Source organism: Aspergillus heteromorphus, assembly GCF_003184545.1.
Source record: "Aspergillus heteromorphus CBS 117.55 chromosome Unknown BO70scaffold_30, whole genome shotgun sequence".
Classification (NCBI taxonomy): Eukaryota; Fungi; Ascomycota; class Eurotiomycetes; order Eurotiales; family Aspergillaceae; genus Aspergillus; species Aspergillus heteromorphus.
Window position 1 is genome coordinate 268,683 of NW_020290435.1, and position 12,862 is coordinate 281,544.

The 12,862-nt window shown below is 54.8% G+C and overlaps 9 protein-coding genes across 9 annotated transcripts; 5 read left to right on the top strand and 4 right to left on the bottom strand.

Moving 5' to 3' along the window:
• Positions 1-179: 179 nt before the first annotated feature.
• BO70DRAFT_432171 (mitochondrial 54S ribosomal protein uL14m) lies at positions 180-857 on the top strand (the record flags this gene model as incomplete). Its single annotated transcript, XM_025548296.1, has 4 exons — positions 180-194; positions 257-341; positions 421-645; positions 711-857. The coding sequence occupies 4 exons, from the start codon at positions 180-182 to the stop codon at positions 779-781; spliced, it is 396 nt and encodes a 131-aa protein (XP_025395956.1). The 3' UTR covers positions 782-857.
• A 48-nt stretch (positions 858-905) lies between these two features.
• On the bottom strand, positions 906-1,860 carry BO70DRAFT_365414 (DNA-directed RNA polymerase II core subunit RPB9). Its single transcript, XM_025544060.1, has 2 exons — positions 1,613-1,860; positions 906-1,529 (listed from the first exon to the last, which is right to left on the bottom strand). The coding sequence occupies exons 1-2, from the start codon at positions 1,690-1,692 to the stop codon at positions 1,238-1,240; spliced, it is 372 nt and encodes a 123-aa protein (XP_025395957.1). The 5' UTR covers positions 1,693-1,860; the 3' UTR covers positions 906-1,237.
• Positions 1,861-2,028: 168 nt separating this feature from the next.
• On the top strand, positions 2,029-3,208 carry pin1 (peptidylprolyl isomerase ESS1). The gene is made up of 4 exons (XM_025538115.1): positions 2,029-2,162; positions 2,269-2,672; positions 2,735-2,851; positions 2,909-3,208. The coding sequence occupies exons 1-4, from the start codon at positions 2,160-2,162 to the stop codon at positions 2,916-2,918; spliced, it is 534 nt and encodes a 177-aa protein (XP_025395958.1). The 5' UTR covers positions 2,029-2,159; the 3' UTR covers positions 2,919-3,208.
• An 88-nt stretch (positions 3,209-3,296) lies between these two features.
• BO70DRAFT_432174 (uncharacterized protein) lies at positions 3,297-4,106 on the bottom strand (the record flags this gene model as incomplete). Its single annotated transcript, XM_025548297.1, has 1 exon — positions 3,297-4,106. One exon carries the CDS (start codon positions 4,104-4,106, stop codon positions 3,297-3,299), a length of 810 nt encoding a protein of 269 aa, XP_025395959.1.
• A 594-nt stretch (positions 4,107-4,700) lies between these two features.
• BO70DRAFT_432175 (uncharacterized protein) lies at positions 4,701-5,429 on the top strand (the record flags this gene model as incomplete). Its single annotated transcript, XM_025548298.1, has 1 exon — positions 4,701-5,429. The coding sequence occupies one exon, from the start codon at positions 4,701-4,703 to the stop codon at positions 5,427-5,429; it is 729 nt and encodes a 242-aa protein (XP_025395960.1).
• A 1,269-nt stretch (positions 5,430-6,698) lies between these two features.
• Positions 6,699-7,120, top strand: BO70DRAFT_399719 (uncharacterized protein; the record flags this gene model as incomplete). The annotated part of the gene is made up of 2 exons (XM_025546879.1): positions 6,699-7,046; positions 7,100-7,120. 2 exons carry the CDS (start codon positions 6,699-6,701, stop codon positions 7,118-7,120), a joined length of 369 nt encoding a protein of 122 aa, XP_025395961.1.
• A 207-nt stretch (positions 7,121-7,327) lies between these two features.
• On the bottom strand, positions 7,328-10,287 carry BO70DRAFT_321828 (uncharacterized protein). The gene is made up of 4 exons (XM_025540531.1): positions 9,965-10,287; positions 7,793-9,907; positions 7,570-7,733; positions 7,328-7,513 (listed from the first exon to the last, which is right to left on the bottom strand). Exons 1-4 carry the CDS (start codon positions 10,262-10,264, stop codon positions 7,456-7,458), a joined length of 2,637 nt encoding a protein of 878 aa, XP_025395962.1. The 5' UTR covers positions 10,265-10,287; the 3' UTR covers positions 7,328-7,455.
• Positions 10,288-10,559: 272 nt separating this feature from the next.
• Positions 10,560-11,507, top strand: BO70DRAFT_321830 (nuclear cap-binding protein subunit CBC2). The gene is made up of 5 exons (XM_025540532.1): positions 10,560-10,691; positions 10,754-10,848; positions 10,918-10,962; positions 11,020-11,211; positions 11,262-11,507. Exons 1-5 carry the CDS (start codon positions 10,626-10,628, stop codon positions 11,392-11,394), a joined length of 531 nt encoding a protein of 176 aa, XP_025395963.1. The 5' UTR covers positions 10,560-10,625; the 3' UTR covers positions 11,395-11,507.
• BO70DRAFT_343515 (pyridoxal 5'-phosphate synthase glutaminase subunit PdxT) lies at positions 11,418-12,477 on the bottom strand. The gene is made up of 2 exons (XM_025541421.1): positions 12,184-12,477; positions 11,418-12,118 (listed from the first exon to the last, which is right to left on the bottom strand). The coding sequence occupies exons 1-2, from the start codon at positions 12,435-12,437 to the stop codon at positions 11,545-11,547; spliced, it is 828 nt and encodes a 275-aa protein (XP_025395964.1). The 5' UTR covers positions 12,438-12,477; the 3' UTR covers positions 11,418-11,544.
• Positions 12,478-12,862: the final 385 nt, after the last annotated feature.

The window sequence follows — 12,862 nt, forward strand, 5'->3', positions numbered from 1 at the left end:
AGACAGTGAGCGTTGCCCATGCGATGGGCTTGTGGCCGCAGCCCCCGGCCGGGGTCGGTCGCCGGCGAAACCTGCCGGCCCGCGACCTGCTCGCATTTCTTTCGGTCCTCGCCGACACCCTCTCGACATCACCGTCCTGTCCCCCCCCCGCTCTTTCCCCCTCAGGGCCTACAGTCACCATGATTCAATTGAAGGTGGGTGGACGGTTATACTCCGATGGGTGATTCCTGGTTTCCGGGCTGACTCTGCTCGACAGACGATGCTGAACTGCATCGACAACTCCGGCGCCGCGGTTGTCGAGTGCGTGAACGTCTTGAAAAAGAAGCGCCCCGCCACTGTCGGTGCGTTATTACCCCGACTGCATTGAATATTGAATACAGAGGAGGCAGAGTCCTAACAATTTATCTTGTGAGACAATAGGCGATCGGATCGTCGTCGTCGTCCAGAAGCAGCGAAGCTTCGGCCCCGACACCACGAACAACGTCGGTATCGCAAACAAGGTCCGTCGAGGAGACATCCGCCACGCCGTCGTCGTCCGCGTCAAGAAGGAGATGCAGCGTCCGGACGGATCCATTGTCAAGTTTGACGACAACGCCTGTGTGCTGGTGAACAAGTCCGGGGATCCCATCGGAACGAGAATGAACGGTCAGTCGCGCCGCATACACCAGGCCCGGGGGGTCGAAGTACTCTTTTACTAACAGCCAATCCAGGAGTCGTGGCTACGGAACTACGATCAAGGCAATGGTCTAAGATCTTGTCGCTGGCGCCCATGCATGTATAGGAGAGTTTATACCTTTTGAAAGCGGATTGTACTTCTTTTTTTTTTCAGATAACTAGCTTGTAGCAATAGAAACTTCTTTCTCGTCAAAACTCCCCGGATATCGCCAAAACTCCACAAACATGCTGCTTCAAGAACCAGTGTCGGGTATCAGGTACATGAAAATAGATAAAAAAAATCACGGATTAAACGAAAACGTTGCCGCACGAGCAACAGACATAGTAGAGTTTCTGGGGGTAACACGTCAGCGATGCCAGCACGGAGACCGTAGACACAGGCAGAGAGGCTCACCATTCCAGTTTCGGCGGAACGTTGTTGGGACTGGAAGAAGACAGCTTCGGCTTCACCGCAGCTCGGGCAGAGCTTGTTGGAACGAGGAAGCTAAAGGAGAGCGCGGGTTAGCCACGGAACTTTCAAGGCAACTTGGAATGTATCCATGACGCGAGAGCAATCTCAGCCCTAGGAGCACGTCGAGAAGGAATCATAATCCTCTTCAGATAATGAGTCCTCGGACGACGAGTCACAGATAAAGCAAGTGATCTCCTCCCCGCAATGGGCACAGAAACCCGGGAGACAAACCGTAGGATCAGATCCCACATCCTGGGTCACACCGGCGGTGTCTCCGACTTGGGTATTGAGCTTGTTCTGGTAGACGCAGTAGGAGGTCGCAGGCTCGCCGACGTGGCAGGTTCGGCATGTGAACATCAAGCGGTTGTTGACGCGATCTTCCTTCGGGTAAAGCAAGTTGGAGCTGCCAACGGTTAGCGACGATTCGTTCGCATAAGATACAAGAGACAATCGACAACAGAGGGGCTGGGGGTTGTGGGGGCTTACCATTCACGGCAGAAGCGGAAATGGATCTGATCGGTAGGCTTGCTATCGCCACCGGCGGACGGGGATGGGCTTGCAGACATTTTCGCGATCTTTGCTATTGGGTTCGTGAAACGACGCGGAAACGAAAGGATCGATGTCGGGAGAGCAGAGGTCGGCGAGAGGGTGGATAGTGAGTGGAAATTTGGATGGCTTTAAGCCGGACGAGAACGACAGAAGTGTGGCGAAGTTGGGGGAGGAGGAGAAGACCGCGAAGATCGGAAGAAGCCTGGAAGGGTCGAGGCGGAGTGAACGGCCACGGCAGTACTTCCGTCCTGAGTTTGCCTGGTTTGCGGAGTTTGCCTGGTTTGCGGCTGTCGCTCCTCCCCCGCAGTTTGTCCCGCAGCTGCTGCAGAGCCAAACCATCACTGCTTCTGCAACGCAACTCTATATACCCGCGGCAGCTTCCTCTCCTCTCTCCCTCCGGTCCATTCTTTGGCCTCGCGCTACTGTCTAAAACCTCTAGACGTCTATAAATATCATAGATATAAAGATACATTCTCACAGCACCATGGTATGCTCCCCCCCCCGCTCCCCCACTTCCTCCTCCCACGTCATCATCGTCAGATCGGCCCTCGTCTTGCAAGAAGTTCGGAGTCAGTGTTGATTCTCTTTGTTAGGTAGAAACAGGTCTTCCGGCGGGATGGGAGGTTCGCCACTCCAACTCCAAAAACCTCCCTTACTACTTCAACCCTGTGACCAAGGAGTCTCGCTGGGAGCCCCCCGCGGACACGGACACCGACAAGCTGAAGTTCTACATGGCAAACTACCACAGCGGGCCCGCCGGACGCCCGGACGGAAACGGTCTTACTGAGGGGAAGATTCGCTGCAGCCATCTGCTCGTCAAGCACCGGGACAGTCGGCGGCCCAGCAGCTGGAGGGAGGCGGAGATCACGCGGTCAAAGGAGGAGGCCATCGAGATCCTCCGGGGCCATGAGGAGCGCATCCAGGCGGGTGAAGCCAGTCTGGGAGACATTGCCGTGTCGGAGTCCGATTGCAGCAGCGCCAGGAAACGCGGCGATCTGTATGTTTACTCTCGGTCCTTGTATGTATATTGTCAGTTCACTCGGGGCTAACTTGGTCTAGGGGCTTCTTCGGGCGCAATGAGATGCAGAAAGAGTTTGAAGATGCGGCCTTTGCCCTACAGCCGGGCCACGTGAGCGGCATCGTGGAAACTGCTTCCGGTGTCCATCTCATTGAACGGTACGTCAGCTCTACAGTTGTTGGTTTATCAAATGCTGACCAGGAGGGTCGTCACAGTGTTCAGTAAATCTCACGAATGGCATATCGATTATAAATGTCCCTACAGTTGGAAGAACCCATCATATCTATATACCTCGATTCCGGCAGGATTTCACAATGCCAAGATAGCGTTGAATAAATTCCATGATGTAGCTTACGTGAATTCATCACGATGAAGGGAGCCTTCAACCAGGAAACAAGGCCGTAGGACCGTTCGACTGACATGATCTAGATGCGAGGCAGCCAGCCCTATCATATGTCTCTTGGCTGATGCCTACTATACGAATGGTAACACCGCTACTCCAACAAAGAAAAGGTAATAATTTCAACTAATAAAGAAATCTAATACAAAACAGTAAGGATTCCAACTCACAAAGAAATACAAGGAAGGCTCCGGGTAATAATGTCACCAAGAGGAATCTTCCTCTTCGAAAACCAGGTCAGATGGCTCCTGGCTCTGATCACGGTAACAGAAATGCGTCCTGTCGTGCAGCTCAAGGGAAGTCTTACAGCGGGTTCTCGAGAAGGCCCCGCCCGAAATGTCAACCGGGCAATTGGCCTGCAGGGCGAACTCACGAGCGACATCGGGGCCCTCTTCGACGGAGTCGTAAAGGAGCATGTACACCGCTTCAACCACAATCTCATACGCCAGAGGAAGTAAAGTGCCAATCCTCCCCTCCCACTTTTGCATCTCCGCCATGAACGTCGTTGTCCACCATTTACTATATCTCACATACAGGTCGGCAGGCTCTACCTGCTGCCGACAGGTATCTATCTTGAGAACTTCATCTCGATAGAGCTTGTACAGTCCGTCCCGGTATTCTTGGACCTTGTTCCTGTAGCGTTCAGCAAATTCCTCATAGGCAGCACGGTCCGCGTACAGGTAGACTTGGTGTCTGGGGATCTTCATTCTGGGCGCTAACGTCGGGTCCGTGGGATCCATGTCCTTTTTCCACCCGTATAGGTGGGAGATGGTCTGTTCGTGCCGGCGGTGGCGTGGTTTGTCGTCGCTGGAGCACAGTCCACTAGAGGCTGGAATGAGCTGGTGCATGAAGTGTCGCTGGGCTATCATGGCGTCGGATGCTCGGATGATGCATTGCGCGTGCAGTTCTTGGAGCTCTGGAGATAGCTCGCTATAGATATCTTCGGGGATGCACACGTCCTTCAGTTGGATGTTGAAAAATTCGAACTCTTCAGGGTTGGGTCCGCCTTCCATTGTAGTGACAGCGTCGAACAGGCTGCGTCTATAAAGAGGGTTAATAGTTTAGTCCCTGGAGCGGCTGCACTGGTGCTTTGTCTCTATGAGGGAAGACGCTTGCTATCAGACAAAGACAAAGGGTAGGCGATATGCGCACTCAACCAATGCTGCAGAGATGGTTGGGAGTCGAAGCAGGCAGGAGACCAGGCTATTTATATGTAATAGATGAGTGCTGACAAGATGCGCGGAGGTATGGAAAAGGCCCCGTAGAATGGGCAAGGACATTGTCGAATCGAACGGGCGGGCGAGATATCCCATCCTTCACTCAGTATTCTCGAGACCTCTTCAGGCATATTCCAGGGCCATGCTGTCCGTGAACGCATCGATGTGTTTTCGGCATCCTCCTGCCTCACAGAACCAGGGAACCTTCCTTGTCTTTCCCTCTACACTGTAAACTCTGGTGGAGATGCATCAGCTATAAATAAAGCCATGAAGCCCTCCAGTGTTTTTTTTTTTTTTTTCATTTCCCTACCATTGGGCGTCTGTCTTGAGGATTCAAATAACAACCGATCACACCACTACACCAGTTTCTCGATTCCTGACATTCAAAAGATGAATTTGGACTTCAGTACCGTGACTTACAGATTGGAGTGGAATCCTATCATTAAGAAACTAGCGCATAATAGGCACAGATGCGCCTTCAAGGAACATGAGAAAGACTTCCCAGTTGATGCGCAACGGCTAAATATCCCCGATCGAATCTTCAACTGGGTGGACGATGCCTTCAAGGAGCTCATCCGGCAGTGCGTGATGAAGGCCGAAGTTGCCCTGTTCGCGGAACGCGCGTTTCAGGAACAGCTTGCAGGCCGGTTCGATGGCATCTGCTCCACGGAAGTGAGCCAGCAGCTGAAGGACAACCATAAGCGGACGACCGCGGTGATGCAAGGGTTTTCCCAGCAGGTCGCATCGCTGAACCCGCGTCTGTTCGCGTACAGTCCCAGCCGGCGTGCGTTTGAAGTGTGGGCGACTGGGGTTAATACCAGTCACCGAGCCTTCCAGCAATCTTTCGAAGACTACCTTCTATCCAAGGCGGCCGTCGAGCAGTACATGACCACAGCGCCGCCGGATACGTACAGGGAGGCCTTGTTGGCGTGGTGGAATGACGTCTTCAACGTGGAGATGACCAGGTGGGAGAGACCCAACTCGGGGTTTAATCAATGGCCTCTTTCATACGAAGATATCATCGAGGAGATCTGTGTCCGCGTGCCCGCTGTTTTTGTTCAGTCTGAGACAGCCGTTCAAGGGTTTTTGCGGGTTGCTTATGGTGAGGACCCTCTGTGAGCAAGCATATATATATGATTCTTTTTGATCTTGCTTTCTTTCTTTCTGTTCGGCTGTCTGTTTTTCGTTGTTTTTTTTTTTTTTTTTTTCTTTTTGTTTTCGGGTTATAGAATAGTGCTCTTAGAACAGATTACACCCTGGAAATAAAATTCCTCTGGCTGTTTAAATCTTGGAACCTCTTTATATCTAGTAGTAGTAGTAGTGTCCTGGGACAGAATTTCTACCTGTAGATCAATATAGATCCCCTTTACGCGACCGGACCTCTCTCTGCAGCCTCTTCGGAAAAGATGCTCTGTAAAATATATTCATCCACCTGGGTGAAAGAACCAGTAGTTTTATTCTCTCCCCATCATCACACTACACTATGTAAATGTAGCCTATGCAAGGAACTAATCCATGACTTCAACATCCTCAAAGTCAAGGAAAACTTTACACCATGTTTCTCTCTATCCAGATGACTATCATATACAAAAGATGAAACTGAGAATCCGGAGTCTTCCATTGACGGATTAGGCATTATCAGGGACAGTGAAAGACCCCCTTCCCCACCGTGGAGTCCTTCCCTGCCTGCCTTTCTCCCTACCACCCAACAACATCTATCTACACCTCTCTTACCCAACGCTCCTCTCCATCTCCATCTACCTCCCCACCAAACAAACCCATCATCGCTTCCAATAAACCCTCCTTCTTGCGACCCTTTCCTTCCCCGCCAAATCAAATTCATCCCGGCTGCATCTCACGTGAACACGCAACCCTACTTACTTCCCCTTCCCGCATCACCAAAACAAAGCAAGTGAGTGAGTGAGTGAGATTTCCTTTACCAAAACAAAAAAACACAAACGACAAAGAAATATTTCTTGAATGGTTTTGTTTTTTTTTTTTTTTCTAGTAATGTCTCTTACTCTGGGGGAGAGAGTGGGATTTACCGATGGGGATGTTCCTATAGTAGTTTCATGTGTGGCGGGTTACTATAGTAGTATATAGTATATATTCCTTACCCTTTCCTTGTCTTGCCTTTGCTTTCAAGTTCCTGTCCCGGACAAACGAATGGACAAACGGGTTCAATCGCTGAGCTGACTCTGTTTCTATCTATCTAGCTTCCTAGGGGGCCTCCTGACTAGATAGCGATATCTAGTTATTCAGCTACCTAGGCTGTTTACCTGTCTATACATCTACTCCCCATCTCCCCATACTCCCCATACTCCCCATCCCTCCACAACCAACACCCTCCCCCCCTCTCTTCCAAAAGAAAAAAAAAAGAAAAAAAAAATGTGCATAACCCTCACCACCAAATATTCCACCTGCGGCTGCATCTGGGACAACATCTCCACACGCTGCCGAGGCCTGCGACCATGTCACCGGCAAGAGATGATCACGCTGGAGGACCTAATGAAGACGACGTGCCAACGATGCCAAATCACCTCCGAGCGGACGGAGCGACTCGCGGCGCTGATTGAGATGATGGAGGACAGCGTGATCGACGACTCGGGGATGGTGGTGGAGGAGGAGGAGGAGGAGGAGGTGGTGGTGGATGCCGAGGAGGAGAGATTGGGCTTGGGCGGGGGCGGGGGCGGGTTGATTGTGATGGGACGGTTGGGGAGTGGCGAGGATAGGTGGGTGAGGAGGACGAGGTGTGATTTGACGAGGGTTTGTGAGCCCGTGGATGCGAGGGGGTTGAGGGAGAGGGTTAGGGTGATGAGGGGGAGGGGGAAGCAGAGGGAAGGGGGAGGGATAATGGGAAGGAGGGGGGAAAGACGAAGAAGTAGTTACTAGGGGAATAAATGAATGGGAGGTCACGGATGAGTTGGGGATGGGATGGGATGGGGGAGGAAGTTTCGGGGTCTATGGATTTCACTACTGCTAAGGAGGAGGAGGAGGTGGTGGTGGTGGTGGATAAGATAATACTGAGTCTCGTTTCAATAATGGTATGGCATCATCTCTGCTCTCCAACATTCATTGTGGTATACATTTCATTTGGCTGGACCGTTTCCCCGGACCGTTCGGGGAATCAAGCAGCTCTCGGACTTCATAAGTTGGTGTTTAGTCGCTCGAGGCGGGAGGTAATGTTGTCGATGATGGCGGACCTGGTTCGCGTGTTAGACTAGTGTGAAGATATAAAAATCGAAAGATTTCGGCTTACTCTCGCTCCACCATCTGCATGGCATCGGCGATCTTCGCCCGCTGGAGTCGCTGGGGAACCCGTGGCTGTCCACTGGGGGACGGGGTGCCTGGTTCGGAAGCCAGAGGCGACTTGGCTGCGATGGTCTTCACTTCGGTGAGTAGATCGTCCGCGATTTCCCTGACCTGTTGGGGTGTATTAGTTTCTATGTCCGTACGTTGCACAATCCAGAGAAGAGACTTACGGCATCGAGTCGGTGCGTCAACTGGCCGTCCTCGGGAGTGGAATCGCCGATCGAGTCGGACATCGTCTTGACTTCCACGACCCACGACTTTTCCTTGTCGCTGAGAGGCCGCCCGCCCGACTTCAGGACCTTGTTCCGCAGCGTTTCGTATCTCTGCACAAGCTGAGCCTGCTTATCCTTGGCAGCCTGCAGCCTCTTGTCCAGAACCTCTCCGCTCTTGGAGCCCTCGATCCGCTTCCCGTCTTCACCAATCTCACTAGAAACACCCTTGACCCGTTCCGCGACTTCCGCCAGCTGCTTGAGTTGATCTCGCATCTCACCCTGCAACCGCTCGCAGCGACGGAAGAGATCGGACGCTGCTCGCTCCAGGGCGTTGGTATGGGCAGACAGGATGCGGTGTGCGGCGGCAACCAGGTCCAGCGTCGCGGGAGATAGCCGCACTTGCTCCTTGAAAGCCTGGCGTTGGCGGTGGGGGACGTGCTTGTCAACAAAGAACTCCAGAGGCGGCTCGGCATAGAAAATGGAGGGAACCTGGTACGGGGGGCGACGAGGGGGCAGGACAGGGGAACCGGGCGCCTGGCCATCGTGATCGTACAATCGCATATCGTCAATCTCCGGGAGCGACACCTCGGGGGCATCTAGGATGGCAGCATGGGGGGTAGAAGACTGGTAGGTAAGCAGCAAGTAGCCGAGGTCGTAGTCGTAGTAGATCAAAGAAGCAGGCAGGTGGCCGGTCAGGTCTTTCGCGCCAGCATCGCTTCCTTCGACCTCCAAGATCCGCTCTCTCAAAGACGCCGCGCCTTCGCACAGAATCTGCAGGCGGAAGGCCGTGCCGGTGGTATCCTCCGACTGCAGCTCGGCCTCGAGCCGCTGGACCCAGGAGGCGAGAGAAATAAAAGTCACATTAGAGGAGTTCGTGACAAAGAAGCCGTACCGGGAGTAGACATCCTTTGTGAACGTGGGCCAGTTGTTTGATGATTGGCGTTCTCCCCTCATCGTATCCAACGACTCTACCAGAACCAAGTCCGATGGCTCGGAAATAGGCGTGCTGAACACGTTCTTCTTCGCCTTCGGAAGCCATTGCCCCTCCACCCCATCGAGTTCAAGGCAAACGTGGATCCTGCCGCTTCCAGTTGCGAGGCAGATGACGGTAGCTGACAGCCTGTCGTCTCCGCCGTCGTCCAGGGCTAGTTCGTCCTCCTCACCCATCATGAGAGCGTCGAGGTCGACCTTGGCACCAATCACGAGAAGATCACACAGGTCCAGATCGTCAATCTCATCTCCAGTATCGAACCGGAACGGACCCTGCAATCTCGGGATCGCACTGGGGTTGGCCGGACGGGTGAGAACTTCCGATCCTGAACTACTTTCCGAGTCGAAGTCGGTGAGCAAGGGCTCCTGGTTGTCGATTTCCGCCAGCCAGTCGTACTGTTGCCGGCACGCGGTCAGCTGTTCCTCAAACTCGACGGGGTCCTCCTCCAGAGCAGCCAGCTTGGGAATGATGGCCGCGGACAGTGACGGAACAGTCGTCGACGGCGCTCTCCACTTGGTGGGCAACAGAGGACACAAAGCGTAGAGGTCGCCCGGCCTCATCGCAACCCACAGGGTCATTGGTGCCCAGGCCTCCTCTTTTTCAGTCCCGGTGCCTCCAAAGCAGGCGGATGCAACCTCCATGTCGATGAAGTCCGCAGAGAAGCCCTTGTTCTTCCCGAATCCCGACGGCGCAAAGTCCTGGTCCGACGAGGTTCCGTCCACCAGCTTCCTCAGATCGACCGCCAATGTCGGACGATCGAACGACCAGTGGTTGTTGCGATCCAGCTCCCACACCCGAACAGCGGCATCTGCAGTGACCGTCACAAAGCAACCTCCAAGGTTGTTGTGCACGCCCAGTGGGTGCCACAAGGCAGACACCACGGAGGACTCGGGAATGACATGGGTTGTCGGGCCGAGTTGGTAGGATTTCGTGCGGATGGGGGTGTCGTCGGTGCCGGCCAGGTGCGCTGGGTCGGGGAGCACGGCGATGAAGACGGTGTGGTCTGCGACAATGGCCAGAAACGCGCCATTCGGGGAGGGGATGAGCTGCCGGATTTTCTCGTAAACAGGCACCACCAAAACCTAGAACCGTCAGTCCATAGCTCCCATACAAAGATTTCCTGCCTGATCCCTTCATACCCTGTAATGCACACCCTGGTCACCGGTCAGCTCCTTCTGGTCCGTCGAGCCGTTCCTCGCCTTAGACTTGTGCTGCCATTCGTTCTTCAATCTGGTGAGGTCGGACCAGCGAATCTGGTTATCGACGACCGTAAACAATTCATTCCCCCTCTTGGCCTGGATGCGCGTAGGACCAGAGTAGACAGACTCTTTGAGGCCCTTGAGACTTTCCGGGGCCTTTGCGCCTGAGCTGGCGAAGACGGAGGCGCCGGGTGCCGGGCGCGAGAGCCAGGGAGGAGTGTAGCTGATGACCTTCGGCATGGTGGAGGGTGTTGTGGATGGTGACAAGTCTGAGTGGGCTCACAGTCGCATCCCGCGCAGCACAAGAGAAGGCGGGGGAGCAACAGGACAACGATTCGAATGCGCAGAGACCCAAGACACCCAGAGCAGGAGCTTGCTTGAAGATCGGGGGGGGGGAATTTTGGCGGAGAAGCAGCGCAGCAGCGGATGGACGAGAACGAGCGGCGCCCGGCAGACGCGCGCCAAGAACGGACGGCCCTTGCGCTGCTCGCCGCTCTGCTCCCGATCTTCTTCTTCCTCCTCCTCCACCGGCTCTGCTTCACTGCTTTTTCTCCTTTCTTGTCCTTCTTTCCTTCCAGCGGCCCCAATCCTTCCATTCATCATGAGCACCCTTCTACACAACACCGTCGACCGTCTGGACCGGCCGAGTGCCTACTATGTGGGAAAGGTAGAGCTTCATCCCTCCAACGGCGATGCGGAGCATCGAGGCCATTGACATCGCTATCACAGAACAAGAGACGCAAGTACAGCCAGGACGAGCCCGAGAAGGTCGAGGAACCCGTCGACAACCTCAAGAATGCCACCACTCTCTATGTCGGCAATCTGTATGTGTCTGGAGCTCTTTTGCGCCCGGATCTGTGTCGTGGCGGGCGGGTACTAACGATCGACCGCAGCTCCTTCTACACCACCGAAGAGCAGATCCACGAGCTTTTTTCCAAGTCAGCAGCCGCGCCCCAGCACAATCAATGCGAAGCACACGCTGATGGATGATACAGGTGCGGAGAGATTAAGCGTCTGGTGATGGGTCTCGACCGGTACAACAAGACCCCTTGCGGGTTTTGCTTCGTGGAGTACTACACCCACCAGGATGCCCTGGACTGTCTCAAGTACGTCGGAGGGACGAAGTTGGACGAGAGGATTATCCGGACCGATCTGGACCCGGGATTCGAGGAGGGACGGCAATACGGGTACGTATGGACCTCGTCGGGAACCCGTGCAGTTTCTGACCTCCGCGCAGACGTGGAAAGTCGGGTGGTCAGGTCCGTGACGAATACCGAGAAGAGTACGACCCTGGTCGGGGTGGTTATGGCCGCGCATACGCCGAGGACCAGCAACGGCGGGAAGAAGAAGACTACGGTGCAGGTAGGTAAGGAGAGCGGATCGTTGTGGTTGGCGCAAAACGGCGTTTTATGTACAATCTATTTCTATCGCCTTGGTAGAACAGGGCCCCTCAAGAAAGAAAAATTTACACCCGATACCCAATGCCTCGACAGACTCTATACAATCAACCACGCTGGAAATCATGCAAGATGCTTCTGTTGCCGTCTCCTGACGGAGTCCTCCACCTGGCGCAACCACCAGGCGTGGATCCGGGCATCATCGGTCAGCTCCGGGTGGAAGCTCGTTCCGAAGACGTTGCCTTGGCGGACGGCGATGATATCGCCCGTCTCCTCGTCCGCATCGATGTGCGTCCCCTGGGTGGCCAATCGCGCAGCCCTCCCGGGAAGAGTGGCCAGCACCTCCACGTTGTCCGCCATTGCCTGGCGGGCCGCCTCGTCTTCCGCCTGCCGCGAAGGCGCAATGACGGTCTCGTCCCTCTGGGCCTCGCCAACCTGTTCACCGGTTTGGTGGGGGAGAATCTTCTCCACGACCGGAGCCCGGATGAAAACGGCTGGGAAGGAGGCCTGGTCCGCACCCAGGAACGGCAAGTCGAGAGGCGCCTGGAAGCTCTCCGTCTGTCGGCCGAAATGATTCCTGTTCACACGCACGTCGAGACCCCCGATCAGCTCCTGGCCACCCTTCTTCGTCCGATTGGCGGATTCGGCGAGCAGGATCAGGCCGGCGCAGGTGCCCCAAGTCGGCTTCCGGTGGACTCTTGAGGCGATGTCAGCCGCCACGGCAATACGATAACGTCGGAGAGGAGCAGACGGGCAGCTTACTTGACAAAGTCTCGCAAAGGCTCCAGGAGGTTGGATCTCGCTGCGACGAGGGAGATGGTTGTGCTCTCACCCCCGGGCAGGACGAGGGCATCGCATCTGTCCAACTCCTGCGGGGTCCGGACTTCGATGAACTCCCATTGCGAGGCGGAATCGGCCTGTTTCGCGGAGAAGCCGGCGGCGGCTTTCTTCAGCAGCTGGACATGTTCGTAGAAAGCGCCTTGCAGGGCAAGCACCCCGACCGTAATACCACTCATTGCAACAGGCAACTGTAGGAAGACACGAGAGAGAGAGAGACGAAGAGGGAAGACCGCCACCACCGACTAGCACTGAGTCAATCCCCGATAACGTTCAACAGCCACATCACGTAAGCGGATCATCGACGGGCCGGGCTTATCGGCACGTGCTGCCCCGCGCCGCCGATAGGCCCAATGCGGCAATGTTCTGCCTGAGCTGGCTGACTGCTGCGTTTCCTCAGCTGCAGTCGATAGTTAATTAACTGAGTGTTCAGTCTGTAGGTCTGGCCTGAATTCCTAGTCAGTCTCCACCGAACATGACTTGATGATCCTCGTGGAGACCCAATCTACACCCTACACTTCCCCACCCGCTTGCGCCCAGCAACCACAAGCAGCAGCTATACCAACCACATCTCCCTCTCTCTCTCTCACTCTCACAACAGCAA